The 16139-nt window shown below is 44.6% G+C and overlaps 1 protein-coding gene across 1 annotated transcript; it reads right to left on the bottom strand.

Moving 5' to 3' along the window:
- Positions 1-1027: 1027 nt before the first annotated feature.
- On the bottom strand, positions 1028-16128 carry LOC134542936 (uncharacterized). Its single transcript, XM_063387546.1, has 9 exons — positions 15291-16128; positions 14397-14729; positions 11337-11783; positions 8521-8648; positions 7806-8015; positions 6914-7140; positions 5952-6203; positions 3367-3505; positions 1028-1656 (listed from the first exon to the last, which is right to left on the bottom strand). The coding sequence occupies exons 1-9, from the start codon at positions 16126-16128 to the stop codon at positions 1105-1107; spliced, it is 3126 nt and encodes a 1041-aa protein (XP_063243616.1). The 3' UTR covers positions 1028-1104.
- Between the last annotated feature and the right edge of the window lie 11 nt (positions 16129-16139).

Here is a 16139-nt window from a genome sequence, read left to right as displayed (position 1 = left end):
CTTGATAAAGCTTGTCTCCAAATATAATTGTTCCCAACATGGGCATAGATCCGGGGCGGATAGTGGGGCCGGTCCCCCATGGAATTAAGAAACCCCTCACAAAGGGTGGGGGGGGGGGGGGAGGGGGAGGGGCAGCCTGCACTTGCAAAAGCCTGACTGTAATGGGTTTAATGTCAAATCTATGTCTTACAGAAAACATTCTGTATATTTTAAAGTTTTTGCATACTGCATGCATCTAGGCCAAAATATAAGCAGCATACATCATACAAGCACCATATCCAGAAACGTCGTGTCATTTAACCCTATGTGCAAAACTCTCTGTTCACCCCCCCCCCCCCCCCCCCCCCCTCAACCCCCGAAAGTGGTATATAGTTCATCTTCTGACAAGTACTAAATTAATATTTCCTGCTTATGTTTTTTTCCTTCTGCCACCTTGAAAAAGTTTACACAGGGTTTTACCGTATATGTTGCTTGATTTAGAAAATTATATGATATTGATATACGCTTATAAATGAACTCAAAATGTAGACACTGACAACAAACAACAAATATTAAAAGGAAAAAAAAAAGACAAAACTCTACTTAGGCATTGTAAATGTCTGTTATATTTAGGCCTCCATTTTATGTTTTGAAGACAACCTGTCAGAAATTTATTTCTTACACTTTATTGATTTACTATGCATTGATATTTTAAATTATACTATCAAAGTTATTAAAACAATTAGACAGTCAACTTAACCATTATTTAATAGGGTTCTAACTTAAGATGAAAAATTCTGAATGCAAGCAGCTTGATTGGTGCCAGATTGCAGTATGTGCATGACCATAGAATGCTAAATTACAGAACCTTTCACTGTACATGATCTACTTGATTGGCAAACCACTCTGCATGCAACCCAGTTCTTGAAATCAACGCTCTCAAATAGCACACTGAGTGTTCGTACTGGCCCACGTGAACCTTGCCTGGCCACATTCACATGAGCAAGATGCCTTAGCGATCCTACAAGACAGGAGAAATTAACAAAACTGAGATCTTACACATTTATTTTAACAATATTAAAAAAAACAAAATACACAGCTTTGGTGCAAGCGACTTGCAAGCGTCTAGTCAGGATGTGGCGTCCGCTCGAGCCAGGCGAGCACGAAGGAGCGCAGGTGCAGGTGGGCCTGGATCAGGTTCGAACGAGCGAAGCCCTTCTTCGTGCTCGCAACTCTGCACGGCTTGTACTTCACGAAGCGGCCCCCGAACGCCAGCAGCGCGTGCAGGTCGGCGAGGGGCCCGAGGGCGGGCCGGCAGTAGCGGAGCACCGCGGCGACGTCCTCGTACGCCAGGACCCCCGGGGGGCTCGAGGCCGCGGCACCTGACAGTGCGGCCGTGTACTCGGCGAGCGCGTGCGCGGGCAGCTCGGGCTGCAGGCCTGGCAGCACGCGCAGCAGCAAGCGCAGCAGCGGGCCCGCGGCGCTGCCCGGCCGCGCGGCCAGCGAGGCCCACAGCCGGCAGAGCAGGCGCAGCACGGCATAGCTGGCGCGCGTGTGCCTGCTATCCAGCCGCGCCACCACGCCGTCCAGCCACGGCAGTAGGCCGTGGCTAGATACCAGCGCGGCCGCGGCCGCGGGAAGCTGCGCGGTGGACTGCAGCACTTGCAGGATCAGCACCTGTCGCAGAGAGCAGCAGACCAGGTGACGTCTAGCTGCTCTGCACTGACTCCACCAGCACCTGTCGCAGAGAGCAGCAGACCAGGTGACGTCTATCGGCTCTGCACTGACTCCAGCACCTGTTTCAGAGAGCAGCAGACCAGGTGACGTCTATCGGCTCTGCACTGACTCCAGCACCTGTTTCAGAGAGCAGCAGACCAGGTGACGTCTAGCAGCTCGTTTGTAAATTTTTGCCATGATTCCATGCGACCTATGCACTTAACCTTGCAAGGCAACTTGTCATCTCCTTGGGGGTTTCTCTCTGCATACAAAGGAATAACAAAAATGTTTTGTCCATCCCTCTTGCCCTCTTCAACTGAGTGCTCGTTACATATACTACCTAGTGTGATTCACCCTATTGGACAGCATGCGCCCTGTCGTACCTACTCTTGTTTAGGTGTTTATCAACTTTAAATATTTTTAACTTTGTCATTAAACTTAAGTCTATACATGTACCTGAAATAAATTCTTCTCTTCTGTTCTGAAGTATGTGACGTAAAGAAAGAAATGATGCTCTATGCAAATATTTAGTTTTTTAGGCCTTGTAAGCATTTTTTTCACTTGTTGCTTTGAAACCACGTGTTACATTAAAAATTGTTGGCATTTTCGTATTGCTATCTTTAAGGCTTGACTTCACACGGACCTCGCATCTCTGCTCCCTTGTTTAGCATTGGGTTACTCGCCTCGTCCTACTGTTCTCCTGCTGTCTCCTCGGCAGGACTTGGAACTTATTGGGATCCCTTTTCGTGCCGAATACCTTTTAACCTCTTAGAGAAGTTTTCTCTTAGATAAATAATAGTTAGCCACAAGATTTTGAGATTTTATTTTTAGGCCAGTTTCTCTAAAACATTACTTACTTTTTATTATTATTACAGGTTCTTGAGTCACAATGTCTGTTTTGTCATAGAAGTATACAGCAAGGAAGCTGCTACTGTGTCATATGGTGTTAGATAAGTTATATCTATAGATATGTGCCATTGAAACAATGATGTTTACTTCTTTTAATGGCCACCGCAATTTAGACTCCATGTTTTGTGGTGTTGTAGGCCATGGTTGTTGATGTTTGTACATTTGGAACAACAAAATTAATACAAATAATATATAATATAATGTTTTCAAGTTTGGAATGACAAATATGACTTTTATGAATCGTCCACGTGATTTTTCCGTTACTGTTTAGTGAAACAGTAGAGAAAAAAAAATTTCAATACTAGTTGCATGTTTAAAATGACGCTTATTGTTCATGTTTTTGATTATGAAGTGCCACTAAAACCTCAAATAAGGGTATTAACATCGCACAAACAACTTAAACTCAACAGTGAACGTTGGTATATGACAAAGTCACGAGGAATTCTATGTCAAATATTCGTAAGCAAACGAATATTCATTCTTTCGAAGTGTTAGTATTTGAGGTTAAATCTAATACGAATAGTTTATTATTCGTATTCGTATTCGAATATTCACAAAGACCTACATTTCAGTGTTTTTCCGGCTTTATCGCAATCCACCCTACAATTTTTGACCCTAATAATGGTGAATCAGTCATAATTATTATGCCAAATCTCCACCAACGTGCTGCCTTTAGGTGGTCATACTTACAGTCACAGTGATAGGGCCAAACCAAAAGGCAGCAATGATGCTTGATACCAACCGTCCCTTGAGTAGAGTTACCTTGCAACTGTCGTCCGCCAGCACGGAGGAATAGAAGGTCATCAGCATCTTGTAGACGAAGGCGTTGCGCATGAGGTGGAAGTCCGCTTCGCGCCGGATCCCGTGCTGCAGCAACTCGAGGATGAACCGGCGGTGCTCCCTGCAGCACGCCCGCGCACGTCTCTCGCCACTGCCCGGCCTCTCGTCCGCACGGCGCACACACAATCACTAGCGCCACGTGGCTTCTGGTGCCTGTGTCCGCGACATTCTCCACACGGCAGAGACAAGATTTGCTGGTTTTATATTTAGGCCAGTTTCACTTCTAAAACAAGAGATTTCTGTGTTATTGTTTTAATTTTTTTATGAACTTCATTTATTCAACAAATACGACACTTGTTCAATAATACTTGCTTCATCAAAACAGTGTCATTTTGATACATGATGCACTTTCGCAATATAATACACATGTCTAACTACTGGGAATAATATAAATAAATCAGCAAGTAATCTACCAAAGGCGTAACGTAAAAATTAGTCACTAAAACAGTTGCAATATTAAAAAAAAGCAAAACTTTTCCCTATCTATTTGGCACATTCATTTTGGTACTAAGTCCATTCTAAAGTATTTCATTATATTAAAATCAATGAATATTAATTAAAGATTTTGTAATCTAAAAAGAGGTTTAATTAAATCTGCTTATTATTATTATTTTTTATATGCTGTTCCGTGTTAATTCAGCTTTATCCCAATCCACCATATAGTCTTACTCCTACTAATAGGGTTAATTACTATCATATATAGAATACATTTTTGAACTTGGTGAATGCAGCTATTCAAAAAGAAAATTTAAACAAGTATATACATACTGGAATACATTGTGCTATCACGTAGCTACAATTTCAAGTAGGTAAGTTGTACTTTTTTTTAAGTGGCTACGTATCTTGAAAAAAAGCACTGAACATTTTTGTAGGCAGAGAACTACAAAGATAGTTCTTAATTTGGCATTCTGTAATCTGGCACCAATGGACCTGCTTGCATTCCCACACTTGACTTTGGCTACCAGGTGGCATCACTACGGTGCCGGCTTTTGAAGGTCACTTTAAGAGTTTATCATTACCATTTGTTTTCATTTCAGTACAATTTTTCCACATTTTCTAGAGGGTCTCACGGGTATGTTTCCGTAGTGATTTTTTTAAATATTAACCCTCAGATGTTATTTTTTTCTGTAGAACAGCTTATTATTAGCGACAACATTATTTGGTGAATTGTGATAAAACAGAAATAAACACAGCAAAGCATGTCTATAAATAATGTAACACCGAAATCCACGTTAATACACCACAGAGCAACTAAATGCAATTAAAATCATGAAAAATTAGCATTTTCAATCAAAACTTAACTCTAATTACAAATATCTTATATTTAATGTATTAAATTCAGTAAAAGTAATTTACTTATGACATTTTTATCAAATTTTTATTTAAAAAAAACTGAAAAAAGTTTACTTTTCCAATCTTGCAACTGTTATTACTTACTCAATTTTACATTATGTCGTTAGAACAATTTTCAAACACAGAAATACTTAGCATATTTATTTTATTTGTTCCAAAAAGTTAAGACATGCCCATTACAAATCATTATACTTAAAAAGTGCATCATGTATCAATCAAAATAACACTGTTTTGGAGAAACTAGTATCATGGAATATTTAAGTATGATATTTTTTCCAATATCTTTTTAAATAAACAGATTTCATCAAAAAAATTGGCCTGAAAATAAAAACCATGAAATCTTGCTTCTCTTTATTTCACACACGATTTAAAAACTTTTGTAATATTATTTGGTATTCTCGCTAAAACTACAACGATGTTTGACAACGTGGTACGGCTACGGTCCCAAACGTAACACAACTGTAGAGTCCAGGGGCGTAGCCAGGGTAGGAATTTTAGGGGTTCAAACCCCCCCCCCCCCCCCCTTTAGCGCCAAATCTTTAAATAATTTCTTAATCATCACTCAAACAAATTTCATATTAAAATTGCTAAAAAATTTTTACCATTACAATATTTAAATTTAAGTACCGGAAACTGCTTAAGTAGCATCAATTTTACACCTTAAAATCCAAATTTTCCCGGGGGAGGACCCCCGGACCCCCCGTTTTAATACGGGGGGGCAGGCAAGATTCTTAACCCCCCCCATACACAAATCCTGGCTACGCCACTGGCAGCGAGGTGCGCTTGGCGGACGGGGCTAGGGGGCGGGACTTCTGTTCGCGCAGCTGACGGTTCGTCGGCGCGCTGCGTGTTCCGGAACCGCAACCGACGTGTATGCGAGAATTCTTCCCGGGCTCCTACCCACCAGAAAAAAATAATAATAATTTGCGGTTCCAAATGACCTCCGTATGGCAGACTCATGAAAACTGCCCTCTGCATAACCCGGCCAAAAAAAAAAAAACAACGCCAGTTCATTGGCTGCAGGGCTTCCACTTTAATACGGGGGGGGGGGGGGGAGGGGGGGGGGGCGCATGCTTCTCAACACCCCCCGTACACAAATCCTGGCCATGCCACTGGTAGAGTCTGCGCGCAGAAGGGACGAGAGCCGTGCTCACCGGTGGTGCACGTCGCGGCTGTGGAAGAGCCGCAGGAAGTCTGGCACGTCGTCCAGGCGCAGCGCGGGACGCAGGCACACGTAGTTGTGCAGCGCCGCGCCCAGCGGGCTGCTGGGGTTCGAGATGAGGCGCGTGGCGTGCGCGAGGTGCAGCGTCACCACAGAGGGCAGCTGCGGCACCTCGGGGCCGCCCGGCGCGGCGCGGCGCAGCGCGTCCACCACGTGCAGCCACAGCTGCTTCTCCTTGCTCTGCCTGCCACACGGCACGCACGGACACGCTGAACACTTGCACACTTCACTTCGTGACCGCATGGCGCACAGCAAGGACCATGCTCAGAACGTACTGTAAATCGGGGTGAATAGAAACAGCGGGGTTGAATAGAAACTGTCCATTTAAAGATTCAGAAAAAACTAAATCTTCAATGAAAAAATCATTCTTAACAATGTTGGCGAATTACCTTAAATAATATGAAGATTAAAAAATTAATGGTTTTATTCATAAATACCTTCTCAGCAGGACTGTTTCCATTCACCCCGCTGTTTCTATTCACCCCGTTTTACGGTACTGTAAAACTGTTAATAAGTCTCTCGAGGGACATGATTGTAGACACACTAGGAAGAAAAAAACTAAATTCAAATGTGTTAATACACACCAAAACAAAATCTTTAACTTATAATGCAGGAAGACTTTTTTTTTGCTGGTGACTTCTTACAAGTCTATTTATTGTATTTCACAGAACCCAGCAAAAGACACATAGGTGTAAAAAAAAAATTCTGCTCCAGCATTTTGAGTACGTGGTTCGAATCCAAAAGCAGTGATACTGTCTGAATTTTTTTTTTGACTCCCAAAAAAAAAATCATTTCAGGTAAAATAAATGCCGAGATGCTTCCTCAACACAAGTCACAGCCAATTGCTTTGCAACGCTCCTTTAGTCACGGTAAAACCGCAGCAGGGGTGCGTACCAGCTGGCCTCCACATGGCAGTAGAAGCGCGCGAGGCGTGGCAGGCGGCATGGCGCACGGCGGCGGTGGTCGCTGGACAGCGCGGCGATGCAGAGGGCCAGCGCGCCGCTGCCGTGCACCTTGCTGACGCGCACCTCGTTCTCCGGGCTCAGCAGGTGGCTCAGCAGCGGCAGGAAGAACGCCGGGTCGTACACGCGCGGCTGGTCGGCGTGCGGCTGCCCCTCCACCTGCGCCACGGACCACACGGGCTCAACAAGCGCCACGGACCAGTCCCTCAGAGGACCCTTTCGGGGAAGTGTAGGTGACTGCGGTCCTCCGAGATGCGACTCGGCCAGTGGCGTAGCCAGGATTTGTATGGGGGCTGTGAAGAAGCATGCCCCCCCCCCCCCCCCCCCCCCCCCCCCCGGCGTATTAATGCGGGTGGTCCGGAAGGTTCCTCCCCCAGGAAAATTTGGATTTTTAAGATGTAAAATAGTGCTATTTTAGCAGTTTCCGGTACTTAAATTTTAAATATTGTAATGGTAAAAATTTTTACTAATTTTATTATGAAATTTGTTTGAGTGATGAATAAGAAATTAATTAAAGATTTGGTGCAAAAAGGGGGGGGGGGGTGGGGGGGGTTGAACCCATAAACCACCCCCCCCCCCTTTCCAGGCTAAGCCCCTGCTGGACTTGGCCATTTCTCCAGGTCCACGTCTCCTCGGACCAACTTTCAATGTGCGTCGTAAATACCCGTCACCCCGGTGGTAATATTAAAAAAAAAAAAAAAAAAAATTTTCTTGTAAATACTTCTAGGCCAACTTCATGATTCAACCAATGCATCAATGATCCTGATACGTAATATCTATTATCACAATCATAATTAATTCAGGTAGAGTGAAACGACACTCACGTGGAGGGGCCGGTCCAGCGGGAAGCGCTGCAGCGTGCTGGTGACCTTGTCCTCGGAGAGCAGCTCCAGCACCTGGGCGACACTGGGCTGCTGCCACAGGGCCGCGGCCAGCGGGGGGCGCGCCCCGTAGTGGGCGGCCGCTGCGTGCCCCCACAGGTAGGGCCGGCACCCCTCCAGGCTCACCCCGCCGCCCTCGTACCGCCGCAGCAGCTGCGACACGGTCCGCAATCTGGCTCTCTCCACACCGGGGTTTACCACCTCCCTCTTCCGAGTTATCGAAAAATATCAGTGAAGACAGTATGTTACTGCGTGAAAAAGCCACGTCGTGCCCGGAATTTGAAACATTAAAAAGTTTACTTTTAATGCCTAAATGGATTGGTTGCAAAAACCTATTACGGCTCAGTCTCAGGCCGAATATGATATTTCATTTTCTTCTTGATCAATTATTTCATCAATGTTTTGTTATGACGTTGTCACGTTAAACTATCGTCCGTAAACCGACTTCACAGACAACTAATTTTTTCTTATAGTTTGAATTAAATCTTGTTTTTAATGTTACTAAACTCCATGATATAGCGTGTTTTTCAGTGCTATATTGTAACTTGCATTTCGGTGTTATTTTGGTTTTATTGCAATCCACCGCGTAGTCAGCGTTAAGACCCGGAGGCAGTGAAGGTCTAGTCGCTGAGGGGCGAGCAAGGACGCCGGGACTCACCAATAGGACGAGTTGGTCGGCGAGGGACAGAGACGCCCCGTACGCGCCCAGTAGCGTCGGCACGTGGGCGGGGCTCATTACCGCTGGGGCCTTCTTCGTCAGCGCCAGCCACAGCTCCAGCACCGGCCCTGAACAGAACAGTCACGCGGACGTCGCACAGCCTCTGGCTTTCCTGCTTGCCACGGTACAATTACACCCACACCTGTTAAGTCTTGTCGCGTTTCTAGGACTCCTGCCTCATTTCAGCAAGAAAAACTCGAGCAATTCGCTATTATTTTAGGGAAGCCTAAGATGTACATCAAGCTCTGTCCCTGCCCGAACACGCCCGAATATTCACCTTCGGCCAACCTCGGGTTTATTTACATATACTATTTATATTTCTCTGTTTATTTTAATGCAGCTATACTAACCTAACTAACCGTCCATAGTGTTTTAAAGTGTTTTAATGTAGCTAACCTTACCGACCACTTTTAATATTTGAATTCATTTTTCCTGCGCGAAAATAAAACAAATCCCGAGGTTGGCCGAAGGTGAATATTCGGGCGAGTTCGGGCAGGGACAGAACTTGATGTACATCTTAGGCTTCTCATTATTTTATGTTAACGAAAGGTTGGATATTTTATTAATCTAATACTTTATTCTCATACTGTAATATGACTGAAAAAAATCACGTCATTCCAAAAAAAAATTAACTCAATTCAAAACCAACAATAACGTGAGGGAGGCAACGAATGCGACGGTTTTAATTGACAAGATTTTATTTTTTTATTTTCAGGCCCATTTAATTTTTTTTTTTTAAACCGGAGATTTTGGTGTTATTTGTTTTCATTTGTTATGAATTTTTTTTTATTAATAAAGATAACATATTATAGAACAAATATAACATAAATGTTTCATGATACTTATTTTTCCAAAACAATATCACGTTGACTGATACATAATGCTTTTTTACAATATAATAACTGTAATAATAGTATCCAGTACAGATTTACTCCGAACTATGAAAGTTAAACGGCAAGTATTAAAATTAAAATTAGTTAGGTACTAATGACAAAATGCAAGATCGAAAATAAAAACTATATTCTTTTTACAATATATTTAGTACATACATTTTGGTGCAATAGTGATGCTAAATAAATTACATTCATTGAATTTAATATATATTAAAAGTTAATGTTTTTATGATTGGAGTTAAGTTTTCATTAACTACGCTGATTAATTTCATGATTTAGTAAGTTGCGTTTCAAAGCTTGATGATGCATTAACTTGCATTTCGGTGTGATATGTTGCATTAGCATTTCGGTTTTTATCGCAATCCGCCACAAAATCTTGTCCCTGCTAACTGGAAGTTCAACTCGAACCACGCACAGAGCCACCTGGTGCTCAAGGAAAAGGGGTCGACGGAGGAGCAACGGGAGGAACACAGAGGAAGTTACACGAAGCGTCGCCGCCGAATGTCCGTGATCCTCGCCGAAACAGAGACAAGAGCAGACGGCGTTCCTGCACCGGTGCAAGTGTTTAAGTAATGCGCAGTCAAATCCATGTTTAAGCCATACTGAGCTAATGGTCTAACGTGACAATCCCCAGTGCTACCTTGCCTGTTGACAATAGCATTAAATAATGTTCAAAATTTTTATATACAGTAAAACCCCTTATTTGCACTTTTCAAGGAACCCCAAGGAAAAAGTGTAAATTGCGGGAAAGTGTAAATTGTGGGAAAGCACTTTTATTGGCAGTTAATGCTAAATTTTAGCTTAAAAAAATGTATCAGCATTTACCTATTTTTAATTATTGTGTTTAAAGTACTAACAGGAATATTCAGTTCCTTGGCCAAAACCACTCGGGTACCCACATGCTTGTCAAACTTCTCAATAATTTTAATTTTATCTTCAAAAGATAAAGTATTTCGTGGAACTTTATACCTATCCATCTTCAATCAAAATCTTGCCATAAATAATATTGTGAACGATAAAAAAACACGTGCTAACCAAAACGGACGTTGACTAATGTAAACAATGAAAGCCATCATAGATATGTACTGTACATAATGCAGCACTACTAAATATACGTACTGTGTATGAGCGCTTTCCGGTAGTATCGATAGCTCAGCGCTTCGGACTATGCTCTGCTACGAGAGTGCTCTATGACACCATAAATAAAACCGTTTGTGGTTCTGCTACGAAAGTTCTCTATGGCAGCAAAGATTAAAACGTTAGTAGAGGAGAGGCACCATAGAACTTGTTGATACATCAAAACGAAAGGTTACAGACAATAGGCGAACTACTTCAAACTTTTCACATCTATGACTAACGTGACGAGTATTTACATTTTTACCGTGTTTTGAAACGTACATTCCGGGTTTTTTTGTTACGTAGCGGTGTAATTTCAGGGAAAATGCAACACGAAAGTTAATGTACAATAAAACGGACCTACATAAAATGACGTTATTTGCGGGAAAACGTAAATAACGAGAACGTAAATACGAGGTTTTACTGTACATATACACACACACACACAAACACACGCAGATGTTTATATACACATATATATGTTATACTTATAGAGCTAATAAAAGTAAAAGCAATATTAATTAATTAATTAAAAAATCTTTAATTGGGCTATCCTTTACGAACCAGCAGGAAAATTGTAACATTTTGGTGTCAGAAGTGGGATAGCCCTAATTAATAGATTTAGGATTCAGTTAAGAAATAGGACTGTTTTTTTTTTTTTTAAGATTTTTTTTTATTAAGATTAACTAAGGGCTTGCTCTATGTCAGGACTTGCAAAATGTATTCAGGAGGATCCAGGGAACTCACTCTTCCCCGCGGCCGTGCCCATGAGGGAGGGCAGGAAGCCAGGGTGCGCCGCCAGCGCGCTGAAGAGCTCCGTGGCGCGCGGGTGGTCGCTGCCGTCCTCGTACAGCACGCCGCACAGCTCCGCCAGCGCGGCGAGCAGCCGGGGCGACCCCTGCATGCCCCGGGCCAGCGCCAGCCGCGCCAACTCCCACCAGCGCCCGTCCTCCCGCACGGCCGCGAGGCTGCGGGTCCCGGCCAGCGCGGCGCCCTTCTGCAGCCCCAGGACCAGCTGGTCCAGGCGGTGCAGCACGGTCTCGTCCCGGCACGCCCCCAGCAGCACGGCGCACCACGCGTCCCCCTCCCGGCCGGAGCGCGCGAACACCGCGTGCAGGAGGCGCTGGTGGGTCGTGTCGCGCACCGCGCCCTCCTCCGCCACCCGTGCGCACAGCTCCCGGCACGTCTCCGCGCCTGCGGGCACACACGGCGCCGTGCCGACACACCACACCACACCACACCAGGGACAGGCACGCCGTGGTCTCACGCCAGCGACCACCTTATTGCACTTTTTCTTTAAGGGTGTATGTCCCGTTCTAGGTCATGATTTTAGATTTATATTAATCACTGATCAACTTTTAGACATTTTCAATCTTTTAACTTTCACGAAATGAAAAATATATATAGTTGCATACTTTTTACATAATTAGCTGCCAAAGTTACATTTTTAACCTTTTTGGGTTGTACAAATAAGGAGAATTTAATTTATTGCAGAACTGAAACTTTTTTGGATTAACTGCAATGCCACTGGCTACTTCAAGAAATGGTTTGCATTTCTATCACAAAAACTCATTTCATGTTTCTTGGCTGTCAAGATCATAAAATTTTGAGAATTTTGAAATGTCAGGTAAAATTAATAAATATTTTCTGAAAGAAATGCAAACCATTTCTTGAAGTAGCCAGTGGCATTGCAGTTAATCCTAAAAAGTTTCAGTTCTGCAATAAATTAAATTCTCCTTATTTGTACAACCCAAAAAGGTTAAAAATGTAACTTTGGCAACTAATTATGCAAAAAGTATGCAACTATATATATTTTTCATTTTGTGAAAGTTAAACTATTGAAAATGTCTAAAATTTGATCAGTGATTAATATAAATCTAAAATCATGACCTGGAATGGGACATACGCTCTTAAGGTTCAAAATAAATACCGTGTTTAATCGCATCATGTCCACCATCGCATAATGTCCGCACATTTCTTTTTAAATACTTGAAATGGAATTCCGCATAAAGTCCGCACCAGACAAAGCAACATTGGCCACCCCTGAAAGGCACAGTAACGGGATGGAAAATTACCGACGCTGTCAACAATGCTTTGACCTTGAGTTGTTCATTTCTCCGGAGCGGTCGCTGAGAGGGTTTTGCAGCGTGGTGAAACCGTCCGGACTCAGATACTCGCACTCCACTGCGCAGCTGCCTGCGACGTCACGCGAGTTGCAAGGTGATGGGCTTTATATAGCACAAGCCAGTACACGTAACATCGCGTTTGTTGAGAGGCTTTAATTTTGTTTTCATGTGAGATATGATACGCAACGTAAAGAAAACGCCAGCTGTAACAGAATGGACATACATAAATTCTTACATGTCAGGAAGACAAGGCTCAGCTTTGTTTTTGTTAAAAGTTCCTGCTCAGCCTTTCCCACGCTCTGCACTCCTTCCCCCGCTTCAGTCAAGCAGGACAGGAGGGGACTCGCATGCACAAACGTCTGCCGGTAACTTTTTATATACACACAGTGGGCAAGGGACAGGGAGGGAGGCTCGCCGGCGCCGGCTAATGCAGACATTTGACATCTGCCCCGTGCCGTTAGCGGCCATCACAATGAAAGTTTAAAAAAATATCTTTTCACGCAAAGCGTTTATTTTGTGTAGGCTGACTGCGGCTTCTGAACGTAAGAGCGCACACGCGAGCGAGAGAAGAAAAAAAAATGAGTGGCGTCTTCCACTAATTGCCGGCACCCAATTATCTCGACACCTGTCACATTTCTCATGTCCGCTGCGGAGGGTCACCAGTCACCAGCGCTCTGCGAAGTAGTGTGCCGCCGGCACCGTTAATATTTTTCAACTGGGCCGAGGGAAGGCTGCCAATTTTACGAAGCAGCGATTTTACTGGTGCAATCCGCGGAACCGTGAGCTTACGTAAAATCAGGGTACTAGTAAACTAATTATGAGAGAACAATTTTTTTACTCTACACAAAACATGTAAAATTTTGAGGAAAAAAATTTTTTTTCGGACTTCACCTCATAATGTCCGCACCTCATTTTTTTTGGTCAAAAATGTAGCCAAATTACTGCGGACATTATGTGAGTAAATACGGTACACATCCACGATAAAGGTTTTAGACTTAATTTTTCAACCTGTGAAAATGTTAACATTTTTTTTTACCCAAAATTAAGGGTGCGACCCATGCGAAGGGGCGACCATTCTGTAGTTAAATACGGTATTCACATAATCTCAAACAAGTCTGATAATCATTAGTTTTTATAGTTTTAAATTTTAACCAACTAAAAATTAGTCATAAAAAGTATGTAAAAATAGGGTTCCATACAAAAATAATTACTGATAATCTCTTTTAAACATCTTGTAAACATTTTTCTGAGGAAAACTGCCGAATAGATATTTTCAGTGCACATATGATATCTCAAATTTTCATTTGATGCGCTACAAAACAAACAAATAAAAATAACTAACTCTATATGTAATTTCAAATATTTCACTCTTTAGGGGGTGAAAAGGAGGTAAATATAATTTTAAGACTATTAATCATATTTCCACATCCAATCAAGCATAAGAAAAGATATTGGTACCACACCAAAACTTTTATTTTTTTCCATGTTGCAAAACTCCACCCATGAATAGTGTAAAAGGGGAAGTTTTAAGAAAAGAAAATAAAAAGGGTATTTTAGAATCTTCTAGAACAAGTGTCTAGTTTCTGTAGGTTTTATGAAGTCCCAGTCGCTGTGCACTGTGTATGAGAACTACTACTCTGGCAGTGGACGGGAAATGTCGGCGACGGCGGAGGCCACCGACCCATGCAGGTGTCGATGAGCGCGACGACGGCGTCCACGTGTCTCGTCACCCAGGCTGGCACGTCCTCGGACTGGACCACCGCACGGCAGATGGGGCCGCGGTAGCGCTCGTACACGCGCCGCAGCAGCGCGGCGTCCACGGCTCCGGGGCCGTGCGCGAGGGCGGCCGACAGCACGGCGAACAAGCACATGGCCGACTCCAGCACGTGCGCGCGCTCCAGCGCCAGCTCGGAAAACACGGCCGCCAGCCGCGCACTCCTCCCCACCAGCAGCACGCACAGCTTCGCCGCCGTGCCGGAGCGGTCCGGGTTCCCCAGCAGGCCCCTCAGCAGCTCTGCGCACCACGGCACGTCCCTGACCACGCTCACCAAACATCACCAACTGCAACTGATGTCTCTTATGTCCAATGTCTAGGGACAAGATTACACGGTGAATTGCGATAAAACCGAAATGCCAGTTACTACACCACATAGCTCTGAAATGCATGTTAAGTCATGGGATTTACTAGCATTTAACCAAAAACCTTAATTCAAATCATAAGAAAAAGTAAACTTTTAATGCTTGAAATTCCAGAAATGTAGTTTCCTGACAAAGTGCATGGTTCAGAAAAATTAGTTTGATTTGTTTTATTGTACATCTGTCATTGAATCACTTTAAAAACACAACTGCTCACTAATTTATTTTTTATTGTTCTGAATGCATCTGTTTTAAACCAAATTATTACATAATATTTTATCGTAAAAATGATGCGTATAAATTTTTATTACTGTTTTGACGATTTAACCATTAAAAACATCTTTTATACAAATCTTTTGCTAAAAAAAAAAATAGACTAAAAATAAAACCTTATAATCTTGTCTCTAGTCATCACGCACGCGATACAGGCAGTGCTCACCTTCAGGCACGTGCTCCAGGTAGTGAGGGTACTTCTTCAGGAACTGCAAGAGCCCTCCCTCCAGCTGGGACACGTCCTCGAGGCGTGCGTCCTGGAGCGAGACGACGTGGCGCGCCGCTCCCTCGACCACGCCCTGCAGCACGGCGCCGCGCTCCAGGGCTCCCCGGCACGGCTCCAGGAACACCTTCCTCAGCAGGAGGGCGAGCAGCAAGCCGACGGGAGACAGCCGCGCGGGGTCGCCGGGCAGCCAGAGCAGCTCCGTCGGCGAGGCCGCCGCCTGCCGCAGGAGCCCTCCCGCCTCCTGCACGTCGAACTGGAACAACCCCAGCACGCGCAGTAGCTCGGGGCAGCCCTCGAGACCGCCGGCCAGCAACGCGCGGGCCTGGAGCAGCAGCCTCCGTCGCAGGGGCGCCAACTCCCGGCGCGGGACCGCCTTCGCCGCCGCCTCGACGGTGCCCGCGAACAAGCCCGCCACCAGCCGCCCTCCGCCGGGGGCCAAGGCCTCCAGAAACGACGGGTGCGAAACCGCGCACTTGAAGTAGTCGCCCACCAGCTCGTCCCTCTCGCTCGGCGAGGCGGCAAGAGCCCTCAGTATACCGAGAAGGCACGACGTGGAACGCTGGTAGTTCGTGCAGGACTGCTCCGAGAGCTCGCCTCTGTCTATCAGCTGACCAACGTGGAACAACGAGAGCCTCAACAGCAGCATTGCGTGATGGGAATCCTTCACCGGCAACGTCTCCAGCTCTTCGTCTGTTAATTGTACATCTTGGTTGTCCGAAGCCAGCGACGACGCGTCACCGAACACATGCTCGACGGACGCCTCGTCCGGCCGCAGCATGCACCGGCTGA

The sequence above is a fragment of the Bacillus rossius genome (genome assembly GCF_032445375.1).
Source record: "Bacillus rossius redtenbacheri isolate Brsri chromosome 9 unlocalized genomic scaffold, Brsri_v3 Brsri_v3_scf9_2, whole genome shotgun sequence".
Lineage (NCBI taxonomy): Eukaryota > Metazoa > Arthropoda > Insecta > Phasmatodea > Bacillidae > Bacillus > Bacillus rossius.
The sequence above is the reverse complement of the archived record's forward strand: the minus strand, read 5'-3'. Positions and strand labels throughout refer to the sequence as shown.